Source organism: Sander lucioperca, chromosome 4 (assembly GCF_008315115.2).
Source record: "Sander lucioperca isolate FBNREF2018 chromosome 4, SLUC_FBN_1.2, whole genome shotgun sequence".
Classification (NCBI taxonomy): domain Eukaryota; kingdom Metazoa; phylum Chordata; class Actinopteri; order Perciformes; family Percidae; genus Sander; species Sander lucioperca.
In genome coordinates, this window is record NC_050176.1 from 32,416,531 (window position 1) to 32,442,244 (window position 25,714).

A 25,714-nucleotide genomic window follows, 5' to 3' on the forward strand; every position below is an offset into this window, starting at 1 on the left:
GGTCAGGGTCACGGGTTGACTTTGGGGTCGATCGATGATTTGTGTATGTGTATGTGTGTCCCAAGGCTTCTCTGTGGTACTTTTAAGTTTCCTCAGTCTGATGTGAGTGCGTGCCACTTGGGCAGGAAGGCGGGTAGCCCTCAGTACAAACAACAGTCAAAGCACAAACTGAGCATTTCTGCAGCCTCCAACTGATGCACAATTAGTCCTTTCAAATCTCGTCAACCAGCTGTGGAGTGAGTAGAAAACAGCCTCTGGTGATTCCCTTACTTCACTGACACAGTTGCACACCCCAGCTATTGCTGCCAATAAACCAGTCTGCTTTGATTTCACACACACAGACACTTGGCACTGTCTTAAATAACAAGGTACTTGTGACATAGCCAAATGTGTTTTTGACAAATGTATAATGCAACATGTTTACAGTTTTCATTGTGTCTATCCTTCATGTTTGATGCACTGGGAGAAGGTTCAGAAACAAAAGGTAGATGCTGTTTACAGAGTGTATGACAGAAATCTCACGCTTTTGTATTTATCTCTGACTGTTGGGTGAAATTTTAGTCAAGAGCCAAATTATCGTTTTAACTTTTCAATCACAGATACGGCTCTTCAATACACCCGTGTATAATTTTCTTATCAGATCAGATGCCACCTTAAAAAGAAAAAAGGAATCACATATGCACATATGCTATGTATACAACCTCATTGATCTTCGCTTGAACAAGTCCCTTATCCTCCTCTACAGCACTCCAGACATGAAACAGGAGCAGATTATGGGTGGATGCGGCCCGCCGTGGGAAGCTAGGGAGCAGATAAAAAGGGCAGCTACTCAGGGGACTAAAGCTATGTTTTGATGCTGTGTGATAAAGCAGAGGCATAGGGCAAGAGGAAGGGGAAAGTTACAGGATCTATATATATATATATATATATATATATATATATATATATATATATATATATATATATATATATCCTCTGGCTTCCCTTTTTGGATTTCTCTCCCCTCCCTCTCACCTCTTTGTCTTGTCCATTGTAACCAAGCTGTTCCTGCACTTTTCTTGTTCTTTGACACTCACACTTTCTCCATCCCAGTGGACTGTCCAAAGCCTTGCTCATGGCAGCTGTCTCTCTAAAGCCATGGCCTGAGCTCCTGGGGAGAGAAAGAAAGAATGGGAGAGGGGTTGATCTGGTCTCTAATCCACCTTCTCTTACAGCGTAGGAGGGAAGCTGCAGTTCTCAACATCACCTCAGAGAGAAGCGACTCTTTGAATGTGACTACCTGAACCCTCTGGTGTCCGTATGACTAATCTGGGATGTTGTCTCAAACAATGTAGAAAATGTGGCTTCTAATATCACAGATCAGTCAAACTGTCATTCTTGGGTGTGCTATATTGTTGTCAAATATTTCATGCTTTCAAATATGCCAAGCTTCTAAGCAGGGGATTGTTTTTTTTTTTTGTTCATCAGTTGACACACTATCCATAGGACCATTTTGTTATGTGCATTCAGAATAAAAACAAACAGCATCAGTCTTCATTGGTCCTAGTTGTTATAAAATAGGCAGCCGTCCTTTGTTTTCTGCCCCAGCATATATAATAACACCTTCGTCTGCAGTGTATAGCTCCTCAAAGCACCTCTCCACCTTGACTAACTTTTCCAAGCGCTCATTAGCGGACTGGCTGAAGTTTGGAGGGTATGAAGCGGGCTGGCAGATTACCCCCTGTAAAGTAGCACACCTCAGGTAATCACACTAATGAATTCAAGAATCCCCCCACTCACCCACCCCTTATTCCTTCTCCTTTTTCCTTCAGTTACTTTCTCTCTTTCTTCCACAGTGGCGGGTCGGTGCAAGAAGTGCCAAACAACAAAGAAGTGTTTGTTTGCATAATATTAGCACTGCACGCTCGCACACAGTGGCGGGGGCCTGACTGCAGGACTAACTGGAGGCTTCCCATGAACACAGGTGGAGCAGGGCGAGCATCAGTGGGACCAATTAGAGCAGAGCACAGGTACATTAGCATGTTTGAGTGGAGTGGGATGGTGTGGGGATTGGTAGGCCTTTACGAAACACACAAACACATGACCATGGCCTGGTGTGTGTTACTTATTTGTCTCTAGTGACACAACTGACATATGTGTGACAGATGACCCCCGCTCTGCTGTCACAGCTCATCCTGTCTTTTCCATCTGCACCTACACACCTTTTACCTCACAGATGCAATTGCAGTTTTCTTGCAATACAAGGGGCTTTCTTTATGATGAAATATTAACATGACAATTTGCTTATGTTTTAAAGATTAATAAAAGTCAGTTTCTTGTGGGTTGTTGCCTCAAAGGTGAACAGAAACAAGCAGGAAGATGTGATTCACAATGTGTTTAGTTCACCAATGCAAACAATGAATGTAAATAACTGAGTGCATGAGCAGGTGCAAGCATTTAAAGGGACCATCTTGCAAAATTACCATGGTAAAATTAAGGTACAAATTAAAGTAAACAATTAATTAAGATTAAGGTTAAAAACAAAAATAATAAGGATCTCAATATGCCCAGGAGTTCTGGGTCTGCCCTGTGGTCTTCTCCCAGTTGGATGACCCCAGAAAACTGCTACAGAGTGGATTCCTGATTTCTGATCCTACCCATCCCAGACACCCTGCAAAGGCCACTTGTACGTCATTCTTGTGATCAGTGCCCAGAGCTCATGATATAGGTGAGGGTTGGAACTCAGGATTGACGGTTAGCCTAAAAGAAGTTCTGGCAAACTGGCGACTCAAGAAGGAAAGGCAGGGTAAAAGAGAACTGTTGACCTCAACCAGAAATATTAGGATGATGTAAGTAACGCTTTGAGGAATTCTTGAGGCCAGCCGACGTGCTCTGTGGAGGAGATAAAGTTGATAAGGCTACTGTTGGTAGAGCTCTGGATTTTGTTGGGCTGTCTTGGTTTACATGCCTTATCAATGTCATGCAGAGATCATGATCAGCGCTTATTGGTTGGCAGATGTACCTGGAATATCAGACTGATCAGCCTCTCCAGGAAATATTAAACCAGGGTACTGGAAGGGATGATTTGGCCAATTGCAGATTCCATCCTAGTCGAGGCAAAGCAGACCCTCTTTACTTTTGCAGAGATAAAAGAGGGAGAAGTGGGAGTTTGGTCCTGCAGTCTACATATCTGTCTGTGATTTAAATGAACACAATGTTTAGGCTTGGTTGAGGAGTGTCCAGTTTGGTGACCTTCAGTACTGTGTCTTTTTGCCGACAGTGTGGTGTATAAGTAGGCATTCAGCTCTAAATCCAACATTTACGGCAGAAATAAGATTCTAATATATAGTAGTACCAAAAAAAAATATCTGGATATAATTATTACTGCCATACATGTTAAAAAACGTGCCCTCTGTGGACATGTCAGTAATGTGTGAATCAGAAACTCTGACTGTTCCAACTGTGTGATATTCCAACTTTCAGTCGGAGCTGATGACAAAAATGAGACCAGTGGTCAGTGTAATAAAGTTAATGGTAACAATCCCATATTTCACATGAGCTCAGCCTTCATCTGTCTGCACAGTACAGGTGAGGTTTATCGTCTCATGAGTTAAGACAAATGGACACTCACCTCAGGCCACACGCACAAATACAGATCACTAAGCCGTGGGACCTAGCACTTTATCAGAGCTGCCCGTCGAGGCCAGTGGGCAGGCAAACTTAGCAAAGAACTGCACTCAGGTCACTGCCAGCCAGTTTGATGTATCACTCGTACTTTCTCTGGTAGCCAATCAGACCTACTCAGACAAAACAACAGTGGTTTTCAGGGTTATCCTGCAGTATTTGTGATAAACCCTCAAACATTACATATGCTGCTTTCACTGTGGAGCTGGTCTGATCTGATAGGGTCATACAACAAACTGTGATGATATGTGTTGCATGCAGTTTTCACTCTGTTACAAACATATGCATCATCATTGCTGCATTATTTCCTACCACTAGGTGGAAGCAAAACATTGTAGATTGTGACTTATTGGGCAGACATAACAGGCATATAGAGCTGGATAACGTATAACAACAGGACCCTTTTTGACCCTTGATGTAATTTTTTTGATGTAGACATTTCTTTGGTGGTATCCCTTGTGAGTAAACTGGATTCATGCATCAGCGATTTATATAAATTCTGATTGAATTGCCTTTGCAATCCATTTTCAGGCTTACCTTTTGACATTTAATTAAAAGCACTATTTTTGTTTGGTGTCTTGTATGTGCAATATAAAGAGAGAGGGAGAGAGAGAGAGAGGGAGGGAGAGAGAGAGAGAGAGAGATGGTAGATAATTTTTTCCTTCTTCCACATGATGGCGCCACTAACATAACAAATGATTCTCTGCATTTTTAATCATCACTACCATGTGTGGTGGAATTTAATCATTACCTGAGTACAGAATTAAAATAGAACAAAAGCAAAACAACAAAATGCAGCAATCAAACCGCAGTGAGGATAAAGATGGAGTTATGCACTTGAGGAACAATTGAATTGTTTAATAGATAAATATACTCACAAAGAAGCTATGCCATCCTAATAATATTAAACGCACATGCACATCCTGAACTGTGTGGACCCAGTCTGTGATCTAATGGTGTGGAATACACCTCCCACAAATGTACACTGCACACAATAATTACAGTAGTTTATTATTGTGTACCCAGTTTGTGTTTGCATTTCAACACCCAGCAATTACTTATCAAGATCAAAAGATGAGCTGTACTTAAATGCTTTACTAACAATTGAAAGGGAGAGTGAAAAGATGAATGTAATACATATAACATTTCACAGCTCTACTATATCTTAAAGGTTGCATCTCTCATTGACTGTTTAGAGTTAATTTCCTACACAAAAGCATCTTCGAATATACAGTCTCTATTTGTTTTATTTGGACATATTTTACAGCCGCAGATAAGACCATATTTAGGATTTGATAGCCCATTTGGTGATCGTCACTCCGAGTCTTATTCCAGGGCTGTAACAGTGGGCATATGGGATGCGTCTCTGACTGTCTGCCCAAGTAGTCCCACCACAATCGACCAGCCATCTGGCGGAGAGGAGCTGCCTCTGAGCTGATAAATGTGTGCAGGTGACTTCTTAACTTTAATTCAGAGCCATTATTGTCATTAGTGCCGCAGATTCGTGCAGGCTTTTAATCTTATCAGCCAAAGAAGAAGGTTATGCCTCGGATTGAGTTTGGGTGTGAGTAGCCAAAAATGGGGCCAATACATTGCGGTTAAAAGTGTGAGTACAATACCTGTATGTTGGTTCTATTTTTGCTTCTTTTCAGCAACTGAAAAATGAATTTTTGCTTCCTAAAGGACATTTTTTTAGATACCTTTAGGTTCGAAGTTTTTTCCGTAACTCATTCCCAGAATTCCCTGCTCTTCCTAAGTCCTCAGATTTCGAAACGTTTCTGAAGCCTCTCTCTTCATTAAAGGGGGCAATTTCTTCTATTCATTTAAATATTTATAACCTCTGTCAAGGCTCTTCTACTGTACTTAAAACAGTTTGGGAGACAGACCTTGGAGAGGTGATTCTGGATGATGTTTGGGAGATTTTACGGAGAGTGCATAAGTCTTCAATCTGTGCTGGACACAGCTTTATGCAATGTCGAATTCTCCATCGAGCTCACTACACTAAAGCTCGGCTTGCAAAAATATTCGGTAGAGTGTCTCCCCTATGCGAACGATGCCAACAAGCCACAGCAAATTATTCACACATGTTTTGGAGCTGTTCTTCTCTGACTAGATTATGGTCTGAGATCTTTAGTACTTTATCCAAGGTAATTGGAAGGGATGTGACTCCTAATGCCTTAACTGCTCTGTTTGGTGTATGGCCTTTCCCACGTACTCTTTCCCCAGCTAACAAGGACTTAATAGCATTCACAACTCTGCTGGCGAGGATGTTGATACTACTGAAATGGAAATCCCCAGTCCCACCTAACTTTACAAACTGGGTTAGGGAGGTGCTTTATTTTCTTAAATTAGAAAAAATAAGGCTGACTTTGAGTGGCAAGACTGTCTCATTTGAGAAGTCCTGGAATCCCTTCCTGTCTTATGTCAATAGCACAAGATGTTTGATCTCTGTGCACTAAGTACTGCAATGAGTTGTGCCTGTGAGTGGGTTTTCTTTATTTTTATTTATCATTATTACGGATTTATTTTTAATTGGTGCGTATGTATGTATACATGTGTGTGTATATGCATGTATATATATTTATGATCTGCCAACTTAGATGGTGTTTTTTTTTATCCTATTTCTCTATTAGTTTATTTTATTTATTTTTAGTATTATTTATTTTATTTATTCTTTTCTATTTTATTTACCTGTTTATTTATTTATTCTTGTGCTCTCTTCCTCTATTAACCCATCTTTTTTTTTTTTTTTTCTTTACTTTTCAACTATATGTCCCCATCTGTTGGGGCTAGGTGCCGGTGGGAGGGGGGGTGGGGGGTATGGTATCTGTCCTGTGATATGTTGAATTTACATCTGCAATTACTATTGTATGGAACAGTATTGTTTGCCTGTTTGTTTTATAACAATGTAAAATCCAATAAACAGATTGTTCAAAAAAATATATAAAAAAATAAATAAGTGTGAGTACAACAGCAAAAATGTGTACATTTCGCTACTGCACATTATCGTTAAGCCCTCATATATGTATTGTTCTGTTCTGAGGTAACTTTAAAGCCCACATCCACTATTATCTGTAAATCAATGTCAACACACTCATCTTTCATTTTGTTTGAAATAAACCAGGTTTCTGTCCTTAACATAGTGCAGTAACAAAATGTGCACATTTCTGCTGTTGTACTGAGTTGACTGATTGATGACACTAGTCAGGGATGGCACAAGTTCATGATTTTATGTGTTGATATACTCGGATTTGGACAGTTAGAAACTTTGTGGAAAGCTGCCTTCAGCTTCTACACACAGCTGGAAAAAAAAAAAAATAACAAAACAATGTCACCACGAGGTCCATAATTCAAGTGCTCAGGAAAATGGAAATGTGAGCATCTACAAACTCCATCTGTTGAGGAAGATTGTATGATAAGATCCAAAGTTGCAGAACATCTACAGTACTAATGGACCTTGCGGTGAGATTGTATTGTCAACTTCTGTTTCCAGGGTGAAGAATGAACTTTCAATTTGGTCATAAATTCAGTTAATAAACTAACTTCCTCAAGCTATAGTAAAATATAAACGTCAATCCTATTCAATTTTTTTGTGCTTTTTGCTTATTATTCTCGTTTGACCACACTGATGTTTTCCTCTCAGCACTCTAAAGGTTTAGTAGGTGTGTATTTTCACGGCTCGTTGCTTTCTTTTAAACACCAATGTGTGAATTGTTTTTGTGTGTAAATCAGCATTTTTGCACCTGGACCATTCTATTGTTCAATGTGGAGTCAATTTCACTGATGGAATGTGAAGAAAGTTAGTCACTAAATTCATAGTGGGTCTTCTGTCTCTCTGTTGATGGGCGCTGTCCAGGGTGCTGGAGAAGTTGGGAGCTGCTGAAGCTGTCAGGCTTCTTTGTATAAGTCAGAGTGTCATTAGAGGTGCAAGCACCGAAACAAATTGTATATCCCAAGTGTTTTTGTAGTCTCTCTGTATTCATTTCTTGCCAAGGTGATGGTAGTCTATATCCAATTCATCTAATTTGAAGTAAAGACAATACCTTTAGCACCACCACTGCAAAGGGAAACATACATTTTAGTCTTTAACCAACAAACGTGATCTACAAACCTTGATATTAAGGTTAGCAAATGTTTTACTTTTCTCTGCATTACTTCATCCTAATGTCAGATTAAAGCTGAGTCTAAATCAGTGGTGGAAGAAATGGAAGATCCTTTACTGAAGTGGAAGTACTAATACCACAATGTGAAAATACTCCACTACAAGTAAAAGTCCTGCATTCAGAACCTTACTTAAGTAAAAGTGTGTAAGTATCAGCAAAATGTAATTAAAGTATCAAAAGTATGTTCCCTGTCAGAATTTTACTATTATATATGAATAATATTACTGTTGCATTAAAGTGTATGTTGCATCTAAATTATTTTACTGCTGTAGGTGTTGAAGGTTGGGCTAATTTTAACTCCTTTATCTACAGCATTGCAACATGTACTATACTGTAAGATCATTATATGCTTGAGAACCATGTATCTCTAAAAAGTCTTTTTCACGAGAAAAACAGCCCTATTTTCGGCTTTGTGACGATGGATTTTCCAGCTAATCGAAGAGGGGTTTTAAAGTTATTTCGCTTATTTTTCTCAGCCCATAAAGGAAAACTGAATCCTTCAGTTTATGTTCAAAATCAACAAATTTAGAGATACGTTGTTTTCACTGGAGAGGAAGGGTATGTAAAGTTGTAATATGAAAAGTAACTAAAGCTGTCAGATGCATGTAGTGGAGTAAAAAGTACAATATTTGCCTCTGAGATGTTACAAATGGAAATAATCAAGTAACGTAGCCTACAAATACCTCGAATTTCTACGTAAGTAGGCTTACAGTACTTGAGTAAATGTACTTAATCTTTTTTACGTTCCACCACTGGACTAAACTAAGCCTACATATATATGTATATGTCGCCGTCCCCCAGTTTGATCTATTAAATGAGCTTAGATCAGAAATACTTCAGCCTTTAGAGTATCCAGTCGTGGTGAGGCGGCGGCCGCTTTAAGAGGAGCTGACTCCGACGTCAGCGCCGTTTTATAGACATGTGGCTCTGACATCCAATAGCCTGATCATCAGGGCTTTAGTCTGTCCTCATTTTCACAGGAGATCCCTCTGCTGAAGACCAGCGTAGACAGGGGGTTAGCCACGGTTGCAAGATCATCACCACCAGAAACAATTATAGGATCGTGATTTCCTCCCTCGCGCACTTGCAGCATCAAGTTTATATTCACAGCTAGAACCACCGTGTAGCAACCATGTCTGTAGCGGGGCTGAAGAAGCAATTCCACAAAGCCACTCAGGTAAGAAGAACGCGACGTTCTGAACACCAGATCTTCATGTTGTACTGTCACATTGTTGGAGAACAGTGCAGTGGCGTTTGGGTAGTAGCCAGAGATCGGTCTTTATTAACACCTCGGGCTGCACTTATACATATAGCAGCTGTGCTCCATCTATTCCCTCTAAATCACTTACTCATTGCTGTCCTGGTGCTGAAATGTACTCCACTGAAAAGATGGTGCAGCATTGCACCAATAGAATAATTTGTTACTCGTGTTTTGCACTGCAGCATCCGCTGTATTCTGCTGTGGTTAACAGGAAGACCCACGATAATGATTCAGTCCTGTTTCTGGGAGGCAGGTGGCACGACAGTGTGATGATGATGATGTCGGGGACGTCAGTTCCTCTCGGTACCCTTCAGATGACATTCCGCACAGAAAAGCAGCAGAGCTGTAGCTCATGGGCAGCCGCTCACATTTGCGCAAGTTGTTGCCCTTAATGAAGGACGGTTTAAATCAGTTTCTTTCAGCCAAACACAGTGGGAACTCCGAGGAGGAGCACGATGTTACGCAATCGTTAAGTGCGCCTTGGAGAAATCTGTCCTACTGTACCAGCAGCGGCACGCCATGTCCTCGGCGCCCTCTAAACGTGCTGATCTTCTATTGCAGGATACCAGTGCTGAATTAAATCATGTCTCCCCTTTCTAATGCTGAAACATTTGTTGTTTTTAGATCGGACTAATGCATAAGAAGATACTCAGGTCAAGGTTACTCAGAGGCTTCCTTAACCCATCCCTTCCATTTTAGTATCTTAGTTATTTTATTTAGAGCTCAGACTCTCAGTAAGTTTGAAGGCCATCAGAGTGCTGGTCATAGGCAGGCCCGCCATCAGAAATTATGGACAGGGGGACAACATGTTCTAAATTGTAGGCCCCTCATCCAACCCACACCATCACTATAGACCTTTGCATGTGTCGCCCTTGGCCCGGGGTCATCTGTACCCTTTGGCCCCGCCACCCCCTCATAGCAGCCTGGCCATAGGTCACCAATAGGATCTTGATGGTCAAAGGTATGGACAGATCTGTCCCTGCAGCCTTCCACTAACTCTAGAGCTTAGAATTACTTTTATTTCTGGTGTTGGCTGGGAGCTCAGCATCTGAGGGAGGTTGTCCTGTTTCTCGGGGTGAGTCACAGTAACACTGACAGTCAGTTTGAGGCGTCACACAGCAGGACACCCGGAGCCTGGCTGAGTCACACACACACACACACATGCTGCTCTCTCCCTCCATGTTATCCAGTTCACCCAGTCTCCAAATGGCCTTAGCTACAGCTCCCAGTTTACATTATTCCTAATCGTCACTGAGATAGATGGGAGGGTATAATTTCTTATTTGTGACACTGATAGTTGTGTATCTCTTGAAGGTCGGTGTCTGTAGATAGTAAACGCTATTAATTACATGTTGGACCTGAATTACTGAGACTAACACACAGCAGTTTGTGAGGACAGGAGTTAATTTACACATTTAACAGCTGGGATCCATGTGGCGATACAACGGAGTCTAGTATTGTATGTTTAGTTATTTATGCTGCCATTAGCTATATATGTTATTGTTCATGTCACACTGACAATTGAGAGGCTTGTGTAGATGATTTAAGCCAGACACAGGAATGTTGTTATTCTTGAAGTGCAGCACTTACACATCAAATATAAATAAATGAATCAAATAAAAGGAAATAAAAAGAAGAAAAATTAGCAGAAGGTTGTGTTCTGCTGTTAACATCTCAATTTTAATCAGAAGCTCATTTGATCAGATTGGAAGTAGACAGCAGCCAACACAGGGCATTAGATGGCTGCACAGATTGTGTTAATTCTGTGTGATGAGTCTATTGTCACCCATTAGTAGAGCCCTCTCGCTCCCTGCAGATGTTCCTCTACAGCCTCAAATGCTTCTGTGTGTGAGGCGAGGGTGCATAAGAGCATTTATATCTGTAAATATGCATACAGTTATGTAGCTTTCAGTGTGCATGCATAAAGAGGCATGGTTGAGTGTGTAAATATGCAGTGAATACATTTGAATTTGTAGATTTTGACCGTCTTCATTACAGTTTTACTCCCAACGCGATTCAGTCAGCTCAAAGCCCAGAGTTAGCTGTCTCTGTGGTCTCCTTCTGTCTGTTCCTCAGCATTACACACACCCCCAACCCCCAACACACACTGTCACCCTCCCCAGACTCCTATTGGCAGAAGGCTCCTATCAACCCCTCTGTTCCAGTGCCACAGTCCTGTAATCCAGGCCCAGACTCACTAAGGCAGCAACCCAGCAATCTGGCTATTTACACACACATCCTCCAACCAGACCATGGCAGTACCCCCACCCCAACACATCAATATGGGGGGTCACAGAGATTAAGGGATGGGACCAGGGATTTAAAAGAATTAGACAGGAATTTGTCAGAATGTATATCAGCATTAAAGGAATGATTCAAATTTTCGGGAAATAGCGTATTCACTTTCTTGCCGAGAATTAGATGAGAATATTGATGCCAATGTTATGTCTGTATGGTAGCCAGTTAGCTTATTTTAGCATAAAGACAAAATATTCCTTTAATGGCATTAACTATACACAAGATGTACAGTTGTCTCTTTTCTCAGTGTCATCACTCAGGACAGTTAGGTGTGGGTAATATGGATTATATTAAATGTAATGGTTATTGGAGGAAATAACCAGGCAGTAATTTAATTTCAGCTAATCCAGCAAATGGAATACACCACAAATTAAAGTTAGTCACTAAGATAATTTCTTTATCAAATTGATGCAAAATCATATTAAAATCCAATATTGGCTTAAAGCAGTGCTAATTGCTGTGCCACATTATATGGTTCAACCACAGATATTACATGAAAAGCTACCTTGCTATAAACAGCTAAATCAAAGTGGATCAAATGAAATTGTCTCAAGGTAGGGAAAGCAGAGCCATATGGACGGCAGAGTACAGGACATCTTGGGCCTAATATCTGTGATGACATAAAGTCTCAATATAAAACATTTCCATAAACACATGGAGCTGCGATAATGTCCAACAATATGTAGATTGAAGCAGATTGCACATCATAAAATGCTGCATTGACCTTATAGCCCAATGTGTCACTAATTGCTAATTAGCTGTGCAGCTTTGTCTGACGTTAAGTGTACAGCATCTGCTCTGTGAGAGATGGAAAATCCTCATTCTTGTGCGTCTTACAACATTTCTTCATTATAAACTTAATGCACTCCACAGAGACAAACAGACCATAAAAGGTAGAAAGCCATGGAGTCACAGGAGTTTTGTGAGATTAACACACACATGCTCATACAACCTCCGCTTCACCTTCTCACATACATCACTGAGTCATTTATTTTACACAATCACACATATCTCTCTTACCCAAGGACATCCTGGCTCATAGTGGTGCATTAATAACGGTGGCCATTTTATAAAGAAAGGAAGCACGGGGCATGAAGGGTAAAACCCAGCAGGTCCACTTCAAATTGCCTTAACCATGCTAACAGTATATACTTCTCCATGCGCTGTAATATGTTTGACTGCCTTGAGACAATATGTACTTTATCGAACAACAATAACATGTCATTATATAGCCTGTAGCAGATGCTACTTCATGATTTCTCTGTTTCCATGGAGGTGTGTGTGTGTGTGTGTGTGTGTGTGTGTGTGTGTGTGTGTGTTGTGGTGAGGCTTTTTATTTGGGGCTGTTATATCCTCAACTAATGGTGCATGGTGCATCACCTACAGTTCTGCTTGGTGTTAAGTCAACCCCCAGTTTAAATACCATTTTTTATATTTATCTTAAGGCTGCAGAGAGCATAGCTCAGTGGAGTGAGTGTGTGCTGCCAGCAGGAAGACAAAAATATGTTCATTAAATAGAAACTGTAGAAAGGAGAGAGAGGAGATGACGAGGACGGAAAGAAAGCCTGAGAAAGTGTGCCAGAGTGAGAGGGGGAGAACAAAAAGAAGAGTATTTTGGGGGCGGGTCTTGTAGCTTTTCCAGATAAAATGGTTGCTTTGCTTGTTGTCAATGTCAGAAAGAGGCTCACAAGTTTCCTCACAGGTTTGGAAGCTTCTGCATGCATGTCATGTTTAAATCCATTGAGGCACTTATTTTTGTATGTACAGTTTGTGAATTTGAGAGTTAGTTGAATTTAAAAAATGGTTAATATATGATTGACCTTTTGTCCGTCTAAATTTTATTCTGATACCTTTACCTATAGTACTTCTTTGAGTCCTAGCTGCAACTCCAATACTGAGGAAGCCATTGCTCTTAAGCAGGTCCAAACAGTATTGTGTGCTAAATATACTTCTAGTTACCGTATTTCAGCTATATTCTTGGGCGTCGATCAGCACCATATATGCTGCATACAGTCCATTACATATAATATAACATATAATAATATTAAATCTAATCACTTTGATGAATTTAGGATGGTAGTATCACTGATTCAGTATATCGTCAGTAACACCAGATTTGTGTGAACGCTGTGTACATTTCTTTCCAAATGGAGATACTCTGTGTTAAAAATACAAAAAATATACACATGGAAAATTACTGCCAGCACAAATTACAAATAACTTTTTAATGAAAGCAGTAGAATATGTCCAGATTTGAAAGACGCCTCACAACTCCAGGTAACAATGCCACCTATTATAATTTGGAAGTGATCTGTTCAGACTGAGAAAAGCTGGAACTCAGCCAAGACACCTTTGAGGAACGGCTGTAGGAGCAGCATGAAATGTTCTATCACCAATGTTCTGTATGTAAACAAAATAATTTGTCAAGATACAGTAGCTACATTATCTGTCTGAGTATGTGTAGGTGTTAAGAAACAGCTATCACATTTGGATGGTGTAAATTTCTTACAGTGGGTAGCAGAGCCATAATCCTTTATTTTGTATTCAGGCCTGGTTCTACTAGAGGTTTCCCAGTGTGTGTGCTGAATACTAATATGAGTACTACACGTCTTATCCTCGTTGTATTGTGTGTAGCATTATGATTTTGCAATTCGAAACCATCTTGCTTTAGTTTGTAGCTTAGAGACAAATAATTAAGTTATTTCGTGGTCCATTTGAGGTTTATTCGTCATGTATGTAAGTGCATAGACGTAGAAGGTATTTCCGGCTTGTCTTTCCTCAGAAATGGGTATGCAATGTGCAAGCATGCATGTGAGTGTGCATATGTACATCCATGCATGCCCATGGACAAGAGTGGGGTCCCTGGATGTGACTGACTCCTGCAGGGCTTTAGGGCAGCAGATTGTGAGTGGGTGACTCATCCAGCCTGGATCCTCATCCAGGCCTACTGCAGTGCAACGTAAAATAGATCCAGCTGGGAGATAACAGAAGAGGTGGGAGGGGCGAAGAGAGTGCAGTAAGGAAAGAGCGATAAGAGAAGACAAGAAAGGGGAAAGAGAAGTAGATAGAGAGCGGCCTTCGTGAAAAGGTAGGGAGTGGCAGAGAGATAAAGGTAAAATTCCAAGAGAGCCAAGAGATACTAAAGGCTAGAGCAGGAGGAAGGACACAGCCAAGTCAAACAGGCGGAAGTGTGCAGAACACTCAATCTGCAGGGATTTACTTTCTTGTAGGCTTTAGGAGAAACTGAATTTTATCAGTTGATATTGCTACTATGCCAGTTTTTTACTCATAAATTCCAGGTAGGGCTGCATCTAACGATTGCTTTCACCAACTGTGCCCATCATTTTCTCAATGAATCTATTTGTCTAAAAAAAAAAAAAAAATTGCCTATCAAAGCTCAAGGTCTTCAAACAACCTTTGTCCAACAAACACTCCAAAATATTCAGTTTACTACAATCTATGACAAATGTAGGCTTCTAGATTTAGCTTCTAGTGTGTTTGGTATCTTGCTTGGAAAATGATAATTTGAATGTAAAATTAGTCTCTGATGATAAAAAAAGAAAAAAGAAAAGAAAAGTCAAATAAATGTCTCAGTCATCTAGGTCAAAGGATTCACTGAGTAATAGCGGTAGTTTATATTTGTAGTATCACAAGAGAAAGTCAGTACTGGACAGTCCCGCAGACCACCAGATTACATTCATTGACAACGTTTTTTATGTTTTTGCTCTATACAATATCTACATCGGTGGTGATAGTGTGGAAATACTCTTACAAGTAAAACTCGTGCATATGTATATATGTTTGAGTAAAAGTGCAACATATAAGTGCAAGTATTGGCAACAAAATCAGCTTAAAGTACCAAAAGCACTCATGCAGAATGGCTCATTTAAGAATATTATATTGTTGTATTAGAATTATTGATGCAATAATGCATATGTATTACTCTAATGTTAGCTTAAGATGGGGCTAATTCTAACTTCTTTATATACTGCCGGGTAGTTATATTTATAATAATACAAAATCATAAATTTTTAGTTGATTATATTTTGTATTAATAATCTAGAGCTGCAAACTATCAAGTAACTAAAGTTATCAAATATCAGAATGGTTAAGGGTTAGGGAATTATCCTGATTACTGTTAAAAAGGCAAATGTCTATTTCAGGTTTGAAAAAATGCAAACTTTAATCTCTTGCATGAAAGTAAAATGTGCTACCACCCCTACTTTTATCTAGGGCTGTCCCAAATGATTATTTTTTAAACGATTGATCTAACGATTAATTTTTCAATTAGCGATTATTTTCCCATTCCTCAATTATTAACAATTTACACAAAACAAAGCGATCACCTCCCGTTAGCATCCCATTGACTGCCATTCATTTTGACGCCACTTTGACAGAGAATAACTTTACATCTGAAGAGTTTAAATTACCATTACTTAATTTACCATTAATTAAAACCATTACCTTGTACCTCACGTTATGGCTCCGTAGCAGACGTTTTTGTAAAAATAGACTAACGATTGTGTCATAACCACGCGACTTACTGTCGCATAGTAGAGGAATTACCGTATAGTACAGGTGAAGCGCGCAGGCAGTTTCGTTAATGTTAACTATCATTTTAGTGATCAATAATTAGCCTGTGTCCATGTTATCTCCTTACATATACCTACGCTCTCCGTCTCTGCAAGATTGAGAGTGATTGAGATTTATCTTGGCACAGCTACCAGAAGACTTACAACTTTCAGACACGTTGCTCACGGCACATTTACGTCGTCTCTCTCAGTTGGAGGCTGCGCAGTAATGCTCAGCGCTCACCGGAAAAGTGCTTCTACCAGCCTTCACTGGTCTCCGTCCAGAGCAACGGGATCTGTTGGTCCATTCTTATATACAGTCTATGGGGAAACCCTGCTATGTTTTGATTTACACGTGAGTGACATAGACAGCTCATAGACAGTTAAAGAAACGCGACGGACACATTTACGTAATCGATGATGTCGACGAATCGTCCCAGCCCTACTTTTATCTTCATTTATTTACTTCCCTTACAGTGCTTTTTTTTTTTTTTTACTTCTCACTTTTGCTTCAACTTCTGTTTACTCTTAATCATATGATAAACATGACTCGCCATCTCCAGAGCTGCTACGTTATAATGAGGTGTGGCCAGAATCAATACAGCAAGTCTTGACATGCTGTATATCTCAATGAATCCCATAGATTATTAAAAGTATTAAATAGAACAGGGTGGACTTTGGCAGAAACTTTGAATAAATTGTTGACAAGACTGTACATGTAGTAGGCAGAAGGTTGACTGTGGAGTTCACAGCGTTGTGACATCAGCTTTGTTCCAGAGGTCAATGACAGACTGACACGGTCTGTACTAGTCCTAATCTTTGCTCGTCCTGTGGTTAAATGCTATCGGCATATTTTGAATAAGACTACTGGCGAGGTAAACTCGTTAAATGTCCTCATGTTGACGAATTGTGAATAAACAGTGTTTAGCCAGTTTCAAATCTGCCAAGAAGAAAGATGTGCTGAGTGAAGGAAACTGTGTTCTGCAGATTCAGTCATTCAGACGGTTGCTTGAGGTTTTTGGTTTGTCTATAGAAAGTGAGCTATTGTTCATCACTGTCTATGGTTTCTATCTCCTCTTTTCCACTCCCTTATTTCTCATCCTCTCTCCCAGCATCAGTATTCAGGCCACGGTTAATGTTTTATTCAGGACTGGCATGTTATATATTCCGGGCATCAACCACTGCAGGAGTTACTGTTGATGGCTTGGTGCTGGAAAAGGGGAATTCTCAAGACCTGTTATTAAGTGCTGGGTGAAGGTTTGTCTTATCTAACTTAATAAATGGGGAAATTGAGCGTAGGTACTTATGTGTTCTGCATAGTTCCCCCTAAAATATTATTTTGAAGATATTGACCATTAATATGACTTGCTGAAAGTTCAGTAATATTACACAACAAAATAATACCACCAGGTTTTTCGTTATATGATTATTCCACAGTTAATGTGTCAGCATTCTTGCAGAGGGTAAATGCTTTTGCTTGTATCCGTGGCAACAGCTGAAACATTGATAAGACTAAATTAAACCACCTTTACGCACGCACACAAACACGCACACACGCAAACGCACACAAAAACTTCTACTTCAGGGACATTCAGGTCACATCATTATTACCCAAATCTATAACACAGAAGCTTGACGTACACTCTCCTCAAAACCCATTTTGGTTATTGGCTTTTATAACTGCTGACGTGTAATGAAGTGCACAGCAATATAATTTGTAGATATCAATGTTTTTACATCCCCAGAGACCTTGTGATGGTATTGTCTGATGTGTAGTGCATTTCCTCAGGGTTAAAGGTCATCGTCCGGTCAGAGCTCCTGAACCAAGTCACACAATCCAATCACGTTTTCAGTCAAGATTTGAGACAGAAATGTAATATTTTGCATTGGTATAATGAATAAAAAATAACATGAAACAAGACAAGAAGAAAAAGAAGTCATCAGCCACTCTAGCCCCTCAGTGAGGCTGTAATGATCATTGTAAAGAAAACCAAATAGTTAGAGAGAGAAAGGTTGAGGTCCAAATTTTGTTTTTGACAGCAGTAATGAGTAATAATTGGCCAGAGGGTGGTGTCGGAATAAAGGTCTTGGGCAACCTATATCAGTAGAGATAGATTATGATATGTTTGTGACTGTATATTGATGTAGCCAAAAGATCATCATTTATTTTTTTAGATTTTATTATATTAAATGTAATGTAATGCTAGAGATATTTTAGCCATACATGGATCTATGGATGGCAGTGTCGGTTGGTCCATCACTTTGGTCCAGACTGAATTATCTTATTTACTATTTGATGGATTGCAATGAAAGTTTGAACAAACATTCATGATCCCCTGATGATGAATCCTACTGACTTTGATGATCCCCGACCGTTCCTCTCCTGCCAACTATGAGGTTGAAATTTGTCAACGACATCATCAGGTCAAAATGATCTAATACAGGGGTCACCAACACGGTGCCCGCGGGCACCAGGTAGCCCCCAAGGACCACATGAGTAGCCCTCAGGCCTGTTCTAAAAATGAAAATTGAATATTGATATTACCTGTTTCCCACCTTGTTAAGTCATTGTTGATAATTATTGATAATGAAAAATCATTAACGTGATCAGTGTCTTCACATAGATATATATATATATATATATAGATAAATAATCATTAATAATCATATATAACTAAAGGCAAACTGAGCAAATTAGTTATTTCAGAAGAGCGTATAAAACTGGTAGCCCTTCGTATGACTCAGTAACCATGAAGTAGCTCTCAGTTTCAAAAAGGTTGGTGACCCCTGATCTAATACCTGCAAAACTAATGACATTCCCATCAGCCTTAACTGTACTTTGTGTTTAGTGCTAATTGCCTAATGTTATCATGCTAACATGCTAAACAAAGATGGTGAACATTGTGAACATTTAGCATGTTAGCATTGCCATTGTCACCGCTCAGAACAACCTCACAGAGTTGCTTGCGTAGCTGTAGACTCTTAGTCTTGTTTCTGAGCATTAAGACATTAACTATTTTTAATATGCATGGGACTGGTTGTCAATTCTGTAATCAATGCAAAGTAGCAGTAAGGACAAAGTACGGTTGAGGTTGTACTTTGGTCGATAACTAACTTATTGGGCAAAATAAAATTTGGACAGTCAGAGGATCACCATAGTTCATAAAGACAATAGATAAGAATTCATTTCATGGCAGTAATCAAGACATTTCACTAAAAAACAACCGGCTGTAAGAAGGATTCATCCTCTGGGAATCATGAATGTCCAAAATTTCACAGCAATCTATCCAATTGTTGTTAAGATTCTTCAGTCCAGAGACCAGCACACCTGTGAGCTATGACATGCTAAAAACACGAAGGAGCAAAATGCAATGACACAGCATAATATGAACTTTATATTGTAGCAGACGTATGTATTGCTGGAAATGAAGTAGAGAGGACAATTGGGTAGGAAAAGTTTGGCGCAGAAAGGAAGAAAGCGGGATGAAAGATGATTGAAAGAGAGGATGAAGTGTAGGAGAGAGCATGAAGAGATGAGAGGAGGAAGCCATGAGAAGAGGAACAGAGGGAACAAAAGAGGAGAGGAGGCTTTGCTTTCAGGCAGCTGCAGTATCATGCGCTCAGTCCTAATGCCTAATTTGGCTCATGAGAGGACAGTAATGAGGGGTGGGAGAGAACAGAATATGCTTTATTGTATTTACATGTCTGCTAAAGCGAGTGTCCAGCAGGTTTTGGGGGGGGCAGTATGTATCTTTTTGTGCTTGTATGCTTCCCCTAGTGAAAATTAAAAAGCCATTTTAGTTGATCTAGCCGTGGACTCACCCTATGCATACACACAGCGTCCTCTTACCAACTGCAGAGCTGAGACTGAATGGCTTGTCAGGGATTATACTCGGATTAATCAGAGCACAGTGACTCTGCATCACATATTGGAGCTGTGTGTGAGTCCGAATCAGAGCACTGCAGCTGTAATCTGTGAAACGTGGTGCATGTACCGGATGGCGGGGTCAGAGATCCACGACTACTCCTCGCTGTATTTTATTAGAGCATTGCTAATATATCATTATTTTGCTTTATGCTGAAAAACACTCAAATGTTTAAGGATGGTCAGTGTGAAGAGGCAGATACAGCATATCGGCTTCAAGTCTTCAATTATATATGATACAGTAATAAATGATCTAAACTCTTACTATTATGTGTAATTGCTCTAATGTTATTGTTTACCATGCAGTTGAGTTATGAGTAATTGAATCACGCTGGTGCTTTGTGTAAACAAGCCTCGTCATCATCTTCTAGACTTGTACAAAGTGACACAGGCTTTTGGGTAAGCAAAGTTATTTTTCTGCCGTTGTGACAAAACACCGCCCACACACGCTGTGGATTAGACATCTTGAATTACAGTAACTGCAAATGAAGAATATCTTTTTAATTAATAATAAACGGTCTGCAGTATACTTGCATGTACAGTAGGTGTGTATGTTATCAGCCATCTGAGCAGGTGTTTGCAGTGTAGATAAATTAGTTTGAGTAGATAATTGTGTAAATTCTGCAGCGACTCAGATAAAGGTAAGGAAGTGTGGCAATCCTGGGAGAAAAGGAGTCTTAATATAAATGGAATTGATATAGATATATAACAAGATGCAGTATATTATTCATGTCTTTGTCAAGAACTGCACCCCATCCTGTGAGCACCCATACATGGAGGCTGGTATATAAACAGATAATAAATGATAAATAAAAAAAAATCTTCATAGGAGAAGTAAATAGTGTACATAAATAAACACTGTTTACACTGTCAACCTTTCTCTCTCTAACTATTTGGTTTTCTTTACAATGATCATTACAGCCTCACTGAGGGGCTAGAGTGGCTGATGACTTCTTTTTCTTCTTGTCTTGTTTCATGTTATTTTTTTATTCATTATACCAATGCAAAATGTTACATTTCTGTCTCAAATCTTGACTGAAAACGTGATTGGATTGTGTGACTTGGTTCAGGAGCTCTGACCGGACGATGACCTTTAACCCTGAGGAAATGCACTACACATCAGACAATACCATCACAAGGGTTTTTTCTTCCTCTTGTTGGCATATTCCCTTAAAAATCTCCTGAAGCATATGTTTGTGTCTCACCACTGAGATAAGACCAACCATTGTTTCATGAGATTGTATGTAAAAACTAGGGCTGTCAATCAATTAAAAAATGTAATCTAATTAATTACATACTGTGATTAATTAATCGAAATTAATCGCATACATAATTAACGGTGCCTGAACCGATACTTTTTAAGAAAGTAAAAAAAGAAAAGAAAAAAAAAAGGGTACTAAACAACAGTCGGTGACATTAAAGAACGGCTTGTTTATTGCTAAGGCCATAGGGCCAAAATTAAATGATTTAATAATAATGTATAACAATAACAATAACACTAGTAAATTGCTGTTGAACGACAAAAACAACCACCAGATGGGAAAAGGACATTTACAATAACTTCAAATGCACCACGAGGCTGTAGTTTACCAGTTTCATTGAACGCACTGTGTCACAAACGTCTGTGTTGTTTCTCCGATGGCAGCTGCAGATTGTTCCATACCGGTGTTGAATCCTCTACAGTAAAATACAGTCAAACTTTACACCGTTCAGCGTTAGCTGTCAGCATTGTAACCGTGTTTAATCCAGCTACTAGTTAGCGGTAGGCTAACGTTAGCTGCTGTCGAGTATAGTGTTAACTAGCGTCACATGCAGCGGTGTTTGTGTTGCCTGTATCGTCTTCAGAGCATCAGAGAGAAGCGCAGACATATCAGTGGCACCAGATTTCGGTAGCCAGGGTTGGCAGGAAGAAGATTTTTACAAGTAAATGTTCCAGTTAATGATCCAGGCAGCGCATTCTCGTCTCCCTCCTTCATTTTACAGTCGAATGGTGGCTAGAACGGCTCCGGGTCAAACGTCAATATGGAATAGATTAATCTGCATTATTTTTTTTAACACGTTATTTTTACTCAGATTAATTAATCGAAATGAACGCGTTATTTTGACAGCCCTAGTAAAAACACTTAAGAGTATCTGGGCTTGAATCCATAAATTATTATCAACCTCAACCTCCTTTGTTATCGTGGGCACAAACACAGACAGACACTTTATTTATTATTTTTATTTATTTTTTATAAAATTACATTTTCTGAAGCACTGCTGAGCAGCTGCAATCAGTTTCCACTTTATCAGGTACACCTACTGTAGCTAAAACTAGTGCAGTCTAATGCAACAGTCCTCCATTAATCCTACCTTCATGAAGGTTTTAATGTTCAGTTTCTTTAGAGAGATGCTGAACTGTATTGTATTTTTGGAGGCTATACTTTGTGGTGCTGTTGAATTGTAATGTGTTTTACTGACAGGTGTTTCTATTATTTTGTCCACCCCAGTTATATCAGTGAGGGCAGGCTAAATAACAGAAGCACCTCTCTGCCAACATTCTGAGAACAACTTTAATACACTAATGTACACGCATTAGTATAATACAAGGTCACAAGGTGAGTTGTGTATTGATCCCTCACAGATGATTTATTGAAACATTATCTGACCTTTATTTTTTAATTTACAAATCTTCATTGAACTGTACTTAACCTCCACCACTTCAGGGTGTTTTCCCTGCTGACTTTTTTTAGGGGCTGCAACTAACAATTATTGATAATATGGATTAACCTGCTGATTATTTCTACATTTAATGGTTTCGTTTATAACACGTAAAAAAAAATATATATGCCCATAATAATTTTCCAATGATGTCTTTAAATTGCTTATTTTGTCGGACCAAGACTCCACAACCTAAAGTTATTCAGTTTACTATCATGGAAAAAGAAAGAAAGAAGAATAGCTTCAGATTTCTGTCAGTTGACTAATCAATTAAATTGGCTAATAATATTGTACACATACTTCGCAGTAAACATCTCTCTTTGTATGAATATAAAGGTTCAGCAGTAACCATCAGTATTCTGGGTATCATTATTTTTTGCTTTGTGTCCCCTCCTGAGGTGACCTTCTTTATGGACTTTTCAATTCAATTCTCCTCTTTTAATGGGTCATGCCGGCCTCTGGATGTATTAATATTGTTGTTTATTTTCTGAGGGATTGGTGCAGTGTGATTGAAAGTCTGTGGTAGTGTTTGGAGTTTTTTTTTAGCTGCTTTATTGATTTTCACGAGCACGGCTGCTTGTTTCTTGCAGGATCCATTATTCTGCTGTCACTGCCTGATAGTTTAGCTGGAAGTTAGAAGTGAAAGACATTTGTCTTCATCAACAATGATAATGAATCTTCCATCATGCCAGGCAGCATTTGTTCAACTCCAGTCTGGTGTTGTATTGAAAGCTGTGAAAAGATGTGTTGAGTTCAGGGACCTTAGATGAGTGTTGGTGTCCCTTGCGCTCTTACAGACCACAGGGACAGTCTGTACACTCCTGCTGGATTGTGACAACATGTTGGTTTCCTTTATGGTGCAAACAAGGTTTCTCTGCAGGCATGTTGTCACAGCATTTAAACACTCTGACATACTTTATTGTCTTTATCATATTTCTTCTCTTGCTGTTGCTCCAGATCTCTTGTACCTATCACCTCTCTTTTCTAATGTGTTCACTGTTTCTTTTATTATTCATATACATATTATTATGTTTACATTATACATTATGAGCCCTTGATGTTTACTTTACCTACACATGGCCTAGCACTTGAATATAATGGTAAATTATACAAAAGAACAAACATTTTGTACCTTTTTTTTTTGCATTATTATTTTGTCAAATGACTAACAGTAGTTGTGCTTCTTTGATTAAAGATAAAAGGGAGCTAATAAGGATTATAATTCCATCACTCAGTGTGGATTTCAGTGAGTTTCACATGTTTTCATTGGGCTTTGTTTTCGATTACCGGTCATGTGCTCTGTGGGAGTTTTTGTTTTTGACATTGACTGATAGAGTGCAGCTACCTGGTTGTGTTGAGTGATGAGTCTGCTCAGTTTTAAATATCGGCATGTATCGAGCCTTGCCGCCTCGGTTCTGTGTGTAAGAGACAGTTTGTGTTAAAGGTCAAACAGCTGATGAGGAGGACAAAGCAGCGAGGGTCTTCCTGCTAGGAGACACATGGCAGCATCTTTACTGAGCCTCCCTCACTGTTCCCCCAGAGACTGAAATGATAGAAAACTAACCCCATGACTTCCCAAAACAAGTCGAGGAAGCAGCAGATTTTTAAAATTTCTGCTGTGTAATATCATTATATCTTCTTTTCTGGATTCCCTGTGTATAAAAGCCTTAAATGGCTAGTGAATCCCACTGGGTCACTTATAATGAAGAAATTGTACTTTACATAAAGGCAATTCACCTGCTCTCTAATAGCAATAACTCATTTCTAGAAATAGTATTGATCTGATTAGATTTTATTACAAATTGACAAGACAATATAAGGAGCACATTGAAATAAACTTGATAAAAATGGGACTATTTAAAGCTGGTTTAATATTAGTTCTTTATGACCAATGAACGGACAGTACAGAACTAAAGCTTGACGGGCAGCTGGACTATAATCAGTAACACTTTACTTGAAGGTATCTACATAAGAGTGACATGACACTGTCATGAACACATGACACTGTCATGACACAGTCATGATATATGAACCCTAACTCTAACCCTAACCATAAGTTGTCATGACAAAAACCGAATGACACTTACTAAAAGATGTGTTACGTCATAAATGTTTGACTTGTTTATAATGTTTATGACGCGTTCATGACAGTGTCATGTCACTCTTATGTAGATACTTCAAGTAAAGTGTAACCCTACTATAATCTTAAGGATAAATGATGTGTTCATGACACATCTGGGGATTATAGATACACACACACTGTGCAGGCAGCAGTCTGAGCTTTAATAACTATAATCAATACTGATTTTCAGTGTTCATTATAGTAGACATCCCCATCATTACATGCATGCAGGTTTAGCTCATGACACTGATGGGTAAACATTAAAATCATATATAACCTTGCTGTATAAATATGTTTCCCTTATTCAGTGCTTATTATGGGCTGGAAAAAGTCGAGCGCTCTACAGGTCTTAAAGCTCTGTCATTTATTATTCGGAGAGACACATTTTGCGTTTTGAAATGGAAATTGCAGAGTGGCAATCGAGTTCAAAGAAAGAGAGAAAGCTAGTGTGTTGTTTATGTAGCTCTCTGCTTCTGCAGTATGTTTGAGTGATTGCTGAGTAACTCGGTGTGAGTATCATTTATAAAATCATTGTTTCAGGGTCATGCTTCTCTCTCTGTCTGCTGGTGATGGATGAAAATGAGAGAATTTGGCTTTAACTAATGATGATACTAATTGTATTTTTGAATACTTATGCTTATAGCAGATATTTTGTGCATATAGTCATTATCTTTGAACGGTTCCACTTTGATGGTAGAACATGTCGAGGACTCAGTCCCTCCTCGAGGCTGTCTCTAGTAAAAAGCCTGCTTCACTTAGTTTTAAACCTGGTGATGCCCTGTACAATCAGTACAACCTAAGTCCTACCTGTTTGTCACTGAGTAACATTACTTATTATTATTTTACATTCAGATAGTTTTTGCTTGTATGTCTTGCACTTATTTTTTTAGCCTAGTTTCAGACTTCTTAATTGTCTCCCACATCTTAGATTTTTTCAGAGATGTGTGTGAAATGTGCCAATTGGCTGTTTGAGCCAGTTGGAAAACCAATCGGAGCTTATTAGGTGTCATT

At 39.2% G+C, this 25,714-nt stretch overlaps 1 protein-coding gene across 13 annotated transcripts in view; it reads left to right on the top strand.

Moving 5' to 3' along the window:
* The first annotated feature begins 8,739 nt into the window (after window positions 1-8,739).
* Window positions 8,740-25,714, top strand: part of sh3gl2a (SH3 domain containing GRB2 like 2a, endophilin A1) — a 37,855-nt gene continuing 20,880 nt past the window's right edge. For all 13 annotated transcript variants that reach the window (XM_031276866.2, XM_031276868.2, XM_031276870.2 and 10 more), the window contains exon 1: window positions 8,740-9,003. In XM_031276866.2, the coding sequence (XP_031132726.1) occupies window positions 8,959-9,003 (45 nt within the window). In that variant the 5' untranslated portion in view covers window positions 8,740-8,958. The remainder of the gene's footprint in view (window positions 9,004-25,714) is intronic.